Raw genomic sequence first — 14,901 nt, 5'->3', positions numbered from 1 at the left:
ATAAATAGTAAAATATACTATCAATGATGACAGTGTTAAGGAATCTCAGTCATTTATTTATAATTTCACACATTCAATTGATACTATTCAAATATGTCAAAGGTGTTGACCTTTTAAATTCGGAAACTGTGGATTTCAGTATCTCGTAATCATTTTGTACTGTCAGGAATTAGTTTTCAAAATAAAAATGTGTAAAAGAAGTAGTAGAGTTGGACCCAGACTAAGACCCACCGCCTGTTCGATATCCTTCTAGTAAATTATCATTATCAATTCCTAAACAACAAGAAATGATCCACAAGAACATGTAAATTATATACTCCGAAACCTGACAAAGTACAAAGACGTACGTACTGATGGGTGAATCGTGCTTTAAAACGGCAACTATTCATGTTTCACTTGTAGAAACACCGGTATCACGAGGCACATGATTTAGCCAATAGAAAACATAGTTTAAATGAAAAAACTAAGTTAAATCGTAAAAAAATTTCAAGATAACGAATTTGAAAGTTACAACTAGATATTGACCTATTTTATATATTATCTGTCTATGACATTTTTTTGTCATATTTATCGTTGGATCACTGTCACAATGAAGTATACCCCACATATTCTTTTGCATATTTAAGTCGTTTTAAATTTTCCATTTAACATATTCGGCTAATCGTTTAATGTCGATTTTATCATCATTAATCTAATAATCTTGTTGACACCATTAAATGTTATCAGAACTTCACGTCAAGAATAAAGACAATTTACACAATCATCGTCCAAATTATACACAATCACAATATACGCTCACTGTGTGTTTACTCCCTGGAGACAATCTATCCATTTATTTCCTTCAGAACTTATTGATATATTTTTATATAATTTGATTTGTTCGCCACTGGTTGATGACTATCAGATTTAAACTTTATTGGCATGAACAGACTCCATACCATAATATTTTTATGGCTGATATTACAAACATTGTTAATTGTTTTATTGTTTGTTTGCCTGCCAATTTGCATGAAGAGTGTCTTGTTTTATCATGTTTAATGGCTGTCTCATGACCACTGCAGTTCTTCTTTATTGTTTAAAGTGGATGTGTTTTTCACACTTGATTTCTTAAATGGAACAAAAACGTTTAATATTTCAGTCCGTGAAAACCATTAGGAAGGAATATGATCTCATAGGGAAACGAAAGATAAAACTAAATTATGCAATACAACATATTTTGAAGTTTCCATGGCCTTTGGGTACATATAAAACTAGCAACGAATTTACAATTATATAATGCAATGTTTGTCTATAAGTGTGAAATTCTATATGACAACAAGTATCTAAGAGGAGGCCCACCTACATGACGATACATAATGGGGGTGGAAAACAGTTGCCTTTAGTTTGTAATTTAATTTTATATGAAAATTTGTTTTAATGAAAAGCAAAAATACAATAATATTTACATAATTATAGAATTTTATTATTTGATTTTTTGTTAATCGTGCAATGTTACGTACAAAACAAAAAATATGAATATCATGTAATATTATTTTCAGTATTTTCCTTTTAAAGTCCTTTATGTTTTACTTTTTTGAATTGCTTTAATTTTGTACTTGTACTTTATAAGGTAACACCACCCTGTGGACAGAGTAACTAAGTTTGCTTGCAACAATGAAGCTTTCTTTTAAGTTTAAATGGAATGATAAAATCAGGATATATATGGGAATACCATTGTGTTATAAGGTTCTGAAAAGTGCTGAATTAACTGCAAGCGAATAGTTTGAACAGTATAGTACTGTCAAAAGAACCTCTGATTTAAGCTCTAATAAAATACCGCTTATGTTTCAAAAAAAGCTCCAATTTTAGTTCCAATCAGGTTTCTCTGATGTCAGTTTCAATGAGGAACCTCTGATATGAGTTCCAATAGGAAACCTCTTATGGTTTTGTTCCAGTAAGGAATTTCTGATGTCAGTTCCAATAAGATACCTCATATGTCAGTTACAATAAGATACCTCCTATGTCAGTTACAATAAGAAACCTTTTATGTCAGTTACTATTACAATACGATACTTCCTATGTCAGTTCCAATAAGATACCTCCTATGTCACTAACAATAAGATACCTCCTATGTCAGTTACAATAAGATACATCCTCTGTCAGGTACAATAAAAAACTTCCTATGCCAATTACAATAAGAAACCACTGATGTCAGTTACAATAAGATACCTCCTCTGTCAGTTACAATAAGAAACCTCCCATGTCAGTTCCAATAAGATAACTCCTATGTCACTTACAATAAGATACCTCCCATGTCAGTTACAATAAGATATCTCCTCTGTCAGTTACAATAAGAAACCTCCTTTGTCAGTTACAATAAGAAGCCACTGATGTCAGTTACAATAAGATACCTCCTATATCAGTTCTTATAAGATACCTCCTATGTCAGTTACAATAAGAAACCCCTGATGTCAGTTACAATAAGAAACCTTTGACGTCAGTTGCAATCAAGAATCCCTGATTAAAGCTCAAATAAGGAATCAAATTTCAGTTACAATAAGGAACCTCTGATGTCAGTTACAATGAGGAACCAGTGATTTCTTATATCTTACTATACGGTATGGGTTTTGCTCATTGTTGCATTGAAGACAGTAAATGAACCATATAGTTATACATCATCGTCCAGTGGTATCTGTTGTCTTATTTGCAATAATACCACATCTCCTTATTTACTCTGAATTAAGTTCCAATAAGAGGACAATACAAAAACACTCCAGATCTCCTTTTATTTAGACTGATTCACAGACGGAAAAAGTATCTCAATGTTAACTCTACCAAACATTTATTCAAATACAAATAACCTAACTCGCAATGTTGATGAAACTCGAGTATTCTCATAGCATCGAAATGGTTCATAATTTCTGATAACTATAATCAATATAGTCGAATAGTTTACGCTGTCCATCTTTTATGTTCTTATAATTGTGTAATGGTGTAACTCCTCCACTTCAATCCAAACTTGTGATTAACGAGCTGGAAGATTAGGGACCGGTCAAAATTTCTTGATGCATGGGACCGGTGCAAACTGTAATGGGACAAGCACTTTTTGCAGTGTTTACAGGAATGGGACTCAATGTTTTTTTCATTATTGGCAAGCATGGGACATGAACTTTTTGAAACAATGTCTGTATATGAAAAAAAAATTATTTGATAAATCTATAACAAACAAAAATAACATCATGAACATCTAGCAATGTGAATTTAACAGTTACAACATACCAAATTCATTTTCAAGATTTAGGGACCGGTCAATATTTATTGAGGGGTTGGGACCGGTGCAAAACGCAGTAGGACACACATTTTTTAAACTTAATTTTTGATAGGACTTCTACTTTTTTAGTTTTCAGCACTGATAGGACAGCAATATTGTTATGGCATAATTGTATGAATGTAGAAAATAGTCTATACAAATTTAATTACAACAAAATAAACAAGATTAATTGAGGAACAAACAAGTAACATATGGTGTAAATCAGCCCATCTAACTAAATTAAATATAGATCTATCAAAATTCCAGTTTTTTTGGTAGTTTGGTTCATTGCTGTGAAATTAAAGAATTAAATTAATAGGTAAAAAAAATTTGATGAAATTCAGACAGTCATCTTTAATTATTTTAATAACTTTTTCAAATCAACTTGGATTTTCATCAAACTATACAGCTATCTAAGTTATGTATTGATCTTACTGAATCCCAGGTCGTTATGTAGTTTGGTGTATTGCTGTCAAATTTAAGGATTAAATTAATCTAGGTAAAAAAAGATAGAATTTGCATTTTGGACTAAATTCAGATAGTACACTTTAATGTTTTTTATAACTTTTTCAAATCAACTTAGATTTTCATCAAACTATACAGCTATCTCAGTTATATACTGATCTTACTGAATCCCAGGTCCTTATGTAGTTTGGGGTATTGCTGTCAAATTTAAGGATTAAATTAATCTAGGTAAAAAAAATCTAGAATTTGCAGTTTGGACTCAATTCAGATAGTACACTTTAATTTGTTTTATAACTTTTTCAAATCAACATGGATTTTCATCAAACTATACAGCTTTTTCAGTTATATACTGATCTTACTGAATCCCAGGTCGTTATGTAGTTTGGGGTATTGCTGTCAAATTTAAGGATTAAATTAATCTAGTTCAAAAAAGCTAGAATTTGCAGTTCAGACTAAATTTGGATAGTTAACTTTGAATTATTTAATAACTATTTCAAAGCAACTTGAATTTTCATCCAAATCTACAGCTATCTTCATTATATTTTTATCTTACAAAAAAACAGGTTATTTGGTAATTTGGTTTATTGCTGTCAAATTTAAATATTTAAATTATAGGTTTCTATCTGAATTTTGTCAAAACTGAAAATTTTAGCCTTTTTTTACCTATTAACTAAGTCCTTAAATTTGACACAATACACCAAAACACAAAACAACCTGGTATTTTGTAAGATAAATATATAATAAAGATAGCTGAAAAGTTTGATGAAAATCCAAGCTGATTTGAAAAAGTTATAAAATTTTAAAAATGACACCTTTGTTTTGTTAAAACAAGAATTTAATATAATCATGATAATAGAACTTTCATAACAATCCTTGATAACCTTTTAAAAAAGGAAATGTGTTCCAAAGTTACAGTCAAAATTTATTTTAATCAAATTTAAATAGATTTTTGTCAGATTTAAAGACATGGCATACAAGAGGCACTTTAATAAGGTTTAATTACATCAGTACATGTGTGTTTTACAGGTAAAAAGAAAGCCCTACTATTCTTAAACTCGTGTATTACTTATCGAATGTAGGACAGAAAGTCACAGGACAAAAAGTCACAGACAAAAAGCCACAGGACAAAAAGTCACAATTCAGTTTTGAGATTATTTTTCTTTAACAAGAAAACACTTATTTAAAAAAAAACATCTTGAACTTTAGTATATAAAGCAACTTTGTAAACAAAATTTATATAAAAAAAGTATTTATAATGATCAAATAATTGTTATGAAAACAAAATGTCAAAGTGGGTTGGTACTTAAACGGCTTCATGGTGCCAAGAAATATATCTTTTGCATGATTAAAATTTAATAAATCTTTATTTATCAAGTCTAATGAACAATTTCCTCAACTGTAAAATAAATATATGTAATAAAAAGTAAATATTTAAAGATCTTTCTCTAAAATATTCAAACAAGTGTATACATATTATTCGTGACTTTTTGTCCTATCAAATTTGTGACTTTTTGTCCTGTGACTTTCTGTCCGTTTACCTACTTATCTAGTGAATTCAAAAGGCCTTGCGATTTAAGTTTAACAGGATGTTGCAATTTTGAATGAATGTTATTTAGAATTTAATACTCTCTGGTAGGTGTGATCTTTTTGCCCCAAGCAGGAGGTATTGCTTTATACTTCACCACTTTAATCAGAAGGACAATTTTAATAATTTCTTTAATGTTTGATCCCTTTTTGATATATTCATATAATATATATCAACATGTTGAGACAATGTCGAGACTAGTCAAGTAAAATGTGAGCACAAAATCTGGTCTTTTCAGACTCTGAGCAGTTTGCATTGTAGTGTAGATAATGAACAAATCCAAAGTGATGAAGAAGATGACCTTGTAATAAGAGCCTATGACAGTTCTGACAGTGATAATGACAATGATGATAATAATACTAAATGATGAATACAGTAGTAATAGTAGTAGTAGTGGCAGTGAAAGTGAAATTGAAAAGGAATCTTATTTGCCTCCTTCAAGGAGGAGATCATTTAAAATTCCAGACAAATTCAAAGACTACTATATGTGATCTATGTTAATCTGATAAAAATGAAGATAAATATAAAAAAGAAGATGTGGTATGATTGCCAATGAGACAACTCTCCACAAGAAACCAAATGACACAGAATTAAACAACTATAGTCTGTTTGATTTATTCATAGATTAGATAGGACATATACTTATTTAGTAGATATTTCATATAGGACAGAAACTTTTTTTGGTATATTCAGAGGGTAGGACATAGCTTTTTGTAAGGGAGAAATATGAATTGCCCCGGTCCCAACCCCCCAATAAATATTGACCAGTCCCTTAAAGAACAGTGAAGGCAACAAAAAAAAACTTTGGAACAGAATAAACATGAAAAAATACTTTGATATAAAATTAAAAAAATATGTAAAAATTTGATTAGATATTTTACATGTATAACTGTTTAACAAATGTAAAAAAAACGAATTCATGGATAGTGTTTCTGCACAAAAAAGCATGATTGTCAAATATAATTCTGTCCTCCCATAAAGCAGAATTTACCTACCCATTGTTAATTTAGAATAGTCAGATTCTAAATTAAGCTGCAATTTTTTTGAAAAAATATATTCTACCATACACTTCATACATGTTAATTGTTTAATATTGCATGTATCATTTATTATAGTCAATAACATATTGTCATCTGTTTTGGCTCCTATGTTGGCAATAAAATATGCTTATGTATTGTTTTGTTTACTTTATAACAGCAATATAGATACAGTTCACACATAGTAGCATTATTTTTCAGCTATCCAAATACATTGTAGCATGAAATGTAGCCACAACTTTGATCATGTTTTTTGTGCTTTAACATGGGACACACACTTTTTTACTAGGTAAAGTGCATGGGACAAGCATATTTTTATTCTGCCAGTAACCATGGGATCAAGAGAATTATTTCAGACAATTTTCTTTTTGCACCGGTCCCATGCATCAAGAAATTTTGACCGGTCCCTTACGTCTACCGTAAATATTCTATTAATGTTGTTAGTCTTAACAGGCCACAATTGATCATTTCTGCTGCCGATATGTTTGTGAATGTAGATATTACACCAAAGTTCCAGACATGCACCTAAGTTTAATAATTAATCATTGATGTTTAATCTTGTTTTCACAACTATTCAAAATATATTACTAACATTGAGACTACTGCTTTCTCATTTACAGCATTAATGTGTTATAACTTGAAAGGGTCCCCTAAATTATCTAATCGGAATGAATCTAGATACTCTACTTTTTTAATGACGTAACAGTTGTGGTTACATAATTGCATGTGAATATTGTATTGAGTCGTCAATTATTCCTGTCAATTATATTATACTGTAGTGTCCTTATTTTCAACAGTGATTACTCTTCTTGTCTTCTTTGTTTTCGTCCCGGCTGATAAGGCCGCCAATAATATCATTATTGTTTGACATAAATTTTACATTGAGGTTCCGCAAAAAGAAATCACCAATTCACCAACTTTCAAACTGACTCCATTTTCGGAAAATGACATCTGTAGCAAACATAAACTTTTAGCTACCTCTTTACAAGCAGAACCAAATATAATGAAAGTTCCAACTATGTACTGGCTTCCGAAGATACACAAAACACCTTATAAATATAGATTTATTTCGTATTCAAGTCATTGTTCCACTACTAAACTGTCTATTCTACTTACTAGTACACTTGGTACGATCAAAAACCTGGCAAGAAATTGTTCAAATAAGGCCTTTGAAAATAGTGGAATTAATTACTTTTGGAGTGTAAAAAAATCGTTGGAAGTACTTGATAAATTGCATGCTTATATTGGTGATTTCGAATCTGTTCAAGGTTTTGATTTTTTTACCCTATATACCACTGTGCCTCATAATCTCACTAAGAATATAACCACACATATAATTAAATGGGCATTTAAAAAGTCAGAATGCGAATATATATGTTCAAACTCTTTTAGGTCATTTTTAAGTAACAACAAACAAAAGAACTATGTCAATTGGACCTGCTTTGAAACGATAACTGCACTTGGATTTTTATTAGTAAACATTTTTTGTTCGCAATGGAGATTCCATATTATCGGAATTCCAATGGGGACTAAATGTGCACCACTTATTGCGGACCTGTTTCTGTATTGTTATGAGTTACAATTTATGACAAAAATCAGCAAAGACCCATCGAAAAAACATCTGATATAAAAATTTAATAACACTTTTAGATATTTGGATGACATATTGGCTCTCAATAATGACGACTTAAGTATGTACACCAAAGAGATTTGTCCTGCTGAACTGACTTTAAATAAAGCTAATACTAACAATAAACACTGCCCTTTCCTGGATCTTGATATGTATATCTTAAACGGGAAGCTGAATACCAAAATTTACGATAAAAGAGATGATTTTTCATTTCCTATTGTTATTTAATCATTTTTAGATGGTGACGTTCCCTTGTCACCATGTTATGGTGTTTATATATCTCAACTTGTTCGATTCTCTCGTGTATGTACATATGTAACTACGAATTTGATTTTAACGAAAGAAATCTCTGTATTACATTATTACACCAGGGTTTTCGATATCAAAAACTAATCAAAACATTTACTAAATTTTATCATCGGTACAAAGACATCATTCGTAAATATAATTCAACGTGAAGACATCGTATACGTTCAGGTATTTCACATCCAATATTTTATGGTAAAATTCTATACAAAGCACAAAAATGTCGTCATTCACCTCAAAAGCTAACCAAACCTCTAAACAGATTTATTCAGAAAGGATTGTCAGGTTATTAAAGATGGCATGTTTTGGAATTAATGCTGATTCACTCATAAAGTCATCGGAAATAAACACATTTATTCTAAAACCAGTTATTGGCATGATACGGGTTATGTTCTTCTCATATATTTTATGATGGTATGATACTAAACCCCTAACGGGAGGGATTAATTGTGCTTGATTTTCATATGATGAAGACATAATCTTTCAATCAGTTTAATTGAGGTCTGGAGCTGGCATATCAGTAACTGCTAGTAGTCCTTTGTTAATTTATGTATCATTGTCATTTTGCTAAGTTTCTTCTGTTACCTATTTTGACATCGGACTCGGACTTCTTTTAAACTGAGTTTTACTGTGCGTATTGCTGTGTGTTTGTTTATTCTACATTGGCTAGAGGTATAGGGGGAGGGGAGCTCTTACAAAACATGTTTAACCCCGCCGCATGTTTGCGCCTGTCCCAGGCCTTTGTTAGTCTTGTATGTTTTTTTAATTTTAGTTCATTTATATGTTTCGGAGTTTAGTGTGACGTCAATTTTCACTGAACAAGTATACATTTTGTTTAGGGGCCAGCTGTTCTCGCTGTGGTGAAGACCCATTGGTGGCCTTGGGCTGTTTTCTGCTCTTTGGTCGAGTTGTGGTCTCTTTGACACATTCCCCATTTCCATTCTCAATTTTATTCGTATTTATTCACAGGTGATATGGGCTCATAATTCATGTCAATGTAAACAATCAAATTGCAGGAATAGTCGGTTTTCACTCCATTGTAATATTAAAGTGTGTAGTCTGAATATACAAAATATACGTTGTACCTTTTTTCTCTGATAACAAGAAAACTGTATTAACACATAATTTTTTATTGAAGACTCATATTTACCTGGGTAATTTGTGTGGCACATCAGTTTGTTTGTACTTGTTTGTTAAAAGAAGAAGATGTGGTATGATTGCCAATGAGACAACTCTCCACCAGAGACTAAATAACACAGAAATTGACAACTATAGGTCGCCGTACGGTCTTCAAAAATGAGAAAAACCCATACAGCATAGTAAGCTATAAAAGGCCTCGAAGTGACAAATGTAAAACAATTCTAACGAGAAAACTAACGGCCTGATTTATGTACAGAATAATAAACAAAAACATTTATATCATACAGCAACAAACAACAACCACTGAATTACATGCTCCTGACTTGGGAAAGGCACAAAAAAATATGGCGGGATTAATCATGTTAGCTGGCGCCACACTCTCCACCTAATCTGGGATAGTGGTGTAAAAATACAACATAAAAACAAACTTGGTCTATTATGCCAGTGCTCCAAAAATAAGATGGTATTATACGAAGATGTTGTTAATAAATCGTGTTGACATTTATTTCGGCTTAACAAATAGCCTTCTTCGGTGTCAATTATTTTAACAATACTGATAATATGTATAATAATAGCTCAATAATACAGGTAAGTAAAACTTACGATCTAACGACAATATCGTCATTAAACCTGCAGACAAAGGCAGTGCAGTGGTTGTCATGGATAAATCTGCCTATATTCAAGAGGCTGAACGACAACTTGGCGATGCAAGGTTCTACCAAAAACTAGACTCTGATCCTACAACATCTTTTAGCAGAGAAATAACTGATAGTTTGGTAGAAATGCACAACGATGGTTTCATCGATGAAAAGACTCTAGAATATTTGAAACCAGAAAATCCAAAACCGGGCAGATTTTATCTTTTGTTACCTAAAATTCATAAGGCCAATAACCCAGGAAGACCTATAGTTTCAGCGAACGGTCATCCGACGGAAAAAATATCGGAATTCGTTGACTTCCATCTTCGTCAACATGTTGAGGACTTACCATCTCACATCAAAGATACTACCGATTATCTTAGAAAATTGCAGGCCTTAAATCCACTCACCTCCGACACGACACTTGTCTCTATGGACGTCACCTCCCTCTACACGAATATTCCACATGCAGATGGCATTGATGCATGTAAAGAAGTTTGGAATTCCCGACCAGTGAAATATCCATCTACTGAATGCCTGGTCAAAATGCTCACGCTGGTACTCAAAAACAACAACTTCACTTTTGATGGAGACCATTATCTGCAAGTTAATGGAACTGCTATGGGCACCAAAATGGCTCCATCATATGCCAACATATCTATGGGCAAATTAGAAAAACAAATCCTTGAATCTTCTATCGAAAAACCGCTTTCCTGGTTTAGATTTATAGATGATGTGGATATGAAATGGAATAAAAGTGACGAGGATTTAGATAAATTCATCACTCATGCCAACAACATACATCCAAGTATCAAATTTACTCATGAGAAATCTAAATCCAAAATCACCTTCCTCGATACCTCCTGCTCGCTCACAGATGGCATCATATCCACTGATCTATATTCTAAGCCTACTGACACTCACCAATATCTGTCCCCTAAAAGTTGCCATCCTGCTCATTGTACTAAGAGCATCCCGTACAGTCAGGCACTCAGAGTCAAGCGAATATGTTCCAACTCAGAAACAACTAAAAAACAACTACGTCAACTCGAAACCCGCTTGAAGAGAAGGGGCTACAAACACAAAACTATCCAAAAAGGCTTTCAGAAAGCGGAAACTATTCCAAGGAGTAAACTGTTAGAATACAAATATAAAAAGAAAAATAAAAGGACTCCATGTGTTCTTACTTACCACCCATCTCTCAAAAACAGCTTCGGTGTCATTCGTGAGCATTGGAAAACAGTTGAAAAGAATTCCAAACTATCCAAGATTTTTCCCGAGCCTCCCATGATAGCTTTTAGGCAACCCAATAGTCTGCGTAACCTGCTGGTGCGGGCTGAAGTGTCTGATAATAGAAGTACTTCTGGAGAATGTCGTTCGTGTGATGAAAAACGCTGCAAATGCTGCCTACAGATGCATCACTCATCAACTTTTCACAGTAAGGCAACCGAAAATAACTATAAGATATTTTGCAATGTTAACTGCAAAAGTATGAATGTTATTTACATTCTAGAATGTTCGGTTTGTGGCCTCCAATATGTTGGTGAGTCAAAGCAGCCTTTCCACAAACGCCTCAATGGCCATAGGAGTGATATCTCTAAGAAGCCACTCTCCCAGTTTCTCAGCATTTCAGACAGTCTGGTCACACACTTGATGACTTTAACCGCATGAAGATCCTAGTGATTGAACAGAACATTCACTGGAGTGATGCCCAGCGACAGGTTCGGGAAAGCTTTTGGATAAAGGAACTAAATGTACATCATCCAAACGGCATCAATAAAAAATACTAAGTTATTTTTCACTCATTTTGGGTTGTAAATATACACAGTCACGTATATTTGAGTATTGAGTTTTGTTTTATATTATGATGTTCAGGATTTTGGATTTAATCAATAGACCAAAACTTACCTGTATTATTGAGCTATTTTTATACATATTATCGGTATTGTTAAAATAATTGACACCGAAGAAGGCTATTTGTTAAGCCGAAATATTTGTCAACACGATTTATTAACAACATCTTCGTATAATACCATCTTATATTAGTATCGTTGTGCAAATCTCTAGACTTATATAATTTTTTTCCTTATCTGCACAGTATCGTCTATTCTAGACGATCCGGTACATAGTAAATTTGCTGGTTGGTCCTTTTTATAGACTTCTATATATATATATATATATATATATATATATATATATATATATAAGGAGATGTAGTACCACATTGCCAATGAGACAACTATTTGGCAAAAACAATACAGGACAAGGATATACACAACTACATTGTCCAGCCTTCAGCACGATGGACAAAAAACTTCATTGTCCAGCCTTCAGCACGATGGACAAAAAACTTCATTGTCCAGCCTTCAGCACGATGGACAAAACTCATACTATATGCATGTAGTATGCTATAAAAGGCCCCGATAACAAAATGTGAAACAATACGTCAGAGAGAACTAAAAAGCTGATTTAATGTAATAACGTTTACAAACAGAAACATAAGACAACCACTGAACTACATACTCCTGGCTTGGAACAGACACATTTAACATACTGCGGGATTATAATGTTTGTAAGAGCTCGACCCTCCCCTTACTTGGGACAATGGTGTGACAGATCAAAAATAAAATAACATTAAAAATCAGTTGAAAAGGGCTTAAATCATCAGGTTTGGTACATGCACTGCGTAAAGTAACAACTAATTAAAAACAAAATACACATAGAACCGATTTAAGAGTAGTTTACAGTTATTAAAAAGTTACTGCATGTTTGATTAGACCGATTGTTGGGGGAAATGATATAAATAAATAAACAGTTTATACCAAATCAATATTAAAATACTGACATCTTGGTTGATACCGTCTGAAAGAATCTCTGGCTACAAAGGTGTCGGACCAGTGTAGGATGAACGAAGTCGACCGTTTATTGTAAAGATGTAAGACATATTCGACAGACACCATTGACCTGTTACAGTATATATACTGAGACATACATGATAGTATACATCATGATGGTTAAAAAACAACCGAAGGAATCGAATAATACGTAGATAAATTCACCCTAGTTAAATGACCTAGCCATGTTGAAGTAATTCCAAATATAGATCGCTTAAACGGCTGATTAGTCTGTGTAATAATTTTAAAAGATGGATAAATTGCTGTTTTATATGCAAAGAAAGTACTTTTGTTTCTCATTTGGCATCGTTAAGGTTTTAATATACACCAAGTTAAATTAAAGAAAACTCTGAAAGTAGCAATTGGCATTACACTTAAATTAAATGTTACATTTAAATCCCACTTCATAGTGACATCGTCATTAGAATGAATATTTCGTCAAAAAGTTTGTAATAGTATATTTCAAACATTGAATAAGACTAGATAGACTTTTACTGTTTGAAAAAATAAAAAAAAACTTTCAAATGTTAAATTTTAATTCCAATGTCTAAAAGAAATAAAATGATTATCTTTAAATTCAATTTAGTAAAACTAGGTAAATACATTTCGTTTGTATTTGTTTTGTATGATAAAAATCAAGTACATTTTAAATGTTATAATTATTTCAGTATGTTCATTACTCATGGAAACCATATTCACCATAGTTACAGCAGCAGACGTCCGATCTTATGATGCTATTGAATCTTACAGCCAAGCCATGCACGTGCCTGTCATAATTTACAATGATGTCCGAAAACTCCTGAAGCCCAACTATAAATATCTTCTACATATTGCCCCATCACATATGAAAGCTGTAGTAGATTTCATTAAAATGCATAAATGGAGGAGGGTTTTCTATCTTCATGTTGAAAACGATCGTAAGTATACTAACGAAATATAACATCTTCAAAAATTTATATTAGCATTTAATGCACTTGTTGAATAAAAACTATGACGAATCTGGAATATGATTTGAAAACACTGCACAGAACGCCATATATGGACTAAAAGGAACACCACAAAAAGCCGAATGTGAACTCACACGCATGCTCCGGAAGGGTATGCAGTTCCTGCTCTACAATGACACTCATTGTGTCACTCCTGTTGAAGTACATTGATGAGTCATATCACGTGATAAGGCATAAGACAATAGCGGATTGATCAGTGTTTCTTGTCTTAATTGAATAACCAGAATACATCATCAAATTCTGAAACTATCGGAACATGTAAATTACTAATTCTAAAAGTTGTAACGAATGTTAAAGTTTGATATATTAAAAAGGTTGAAAAGGACAAGACAAAGAATAGACAATATTGTGATAAGTGTAGACAAGACAAAGGATAGACAATATTGTGATAAGTGTAGACAAGACAAAGGATAGACAATATTGTGATAAGTGTAGACAAGACAAAGGATAGACAATATTGTGATAAGTGTAGACAACACAAAAACCCAAAAACCCAATTAAAGAACAAGGTATAGTTCGTAGGAGGATTGACAGCAACAACAATAATTGTAATAACAAATAATTATCATTACAAAATTGTTTTGTTTTTCAGCTCTGTGGCCTTGGCGAGTTTCAGAAATATTTACGTTAACAAATACGACGGACAAAATAAATATAATACAACGACATTTAGGAAATCCTTATGATTCTTATGAACAGCTACGGATTTTAGATAAAATGGCGTTATCACAAACAGAAAAGATATTTATTTTAGATATACTAGATAGATCAATATTGCAAATAATATTAAGACAGGTTAGTGAAGAAAGATTCTTTCCTTAACACATTTTAACGTTATCGCTGTTTTAATTTGGTATTCATAATCTTTTTAATCTTTGATGACTAGTATTGTGATTTTTCCTACCAAAGG

General features: G+C 32.3%; 1 protein-coding gene across 1 annotated transcript in view; it reads left to right on the top strand.

Moving 5' to 3' along the window:
• LOC127715786 (glutamate receptor 3-like) overlaps positions 1-14,901 on the top strand; it is a 60,647-nt gene that overhangs the window by 17,564 nt on the left and 28,182 nt on the right. Inside the window, exons 3-4 of the mRNA XM_052221931.1 lie at positions 13,653-13,901; positions 14,584-14,786. Of these exons, the coding sequence (XP_052077891.1) occupies positions 13,653-13,901; positions 14,584-14,786 (452 nt within the window). The remainder of the gene's footprint in view (positions 1-13,652; positions 13,902-14,583; positions 14,787-14,901) is intronic.

The sequence above is a fragment of the Mytilus californianus genome, unplaced genomic scaffold (genome assembly GCF_021869535.1).
Source record: "Mytilus californianus isolate M0D057914Y unplaced genomic scaffold, xbMytCali1.0.p SCAF_9, whole genome shotgun sequence".
Classification (NCBI taxonomy): Eukaryota; Metazoa; Mollusca; class Bivalvia; order Mytilida; family Mytilidae; genus Mytilus; species Mytilus californianus.
Note: the sequence above shows the minus strand (reverse complement) of the source record. Positions and strands in the feature narration are given on the sequence as shown.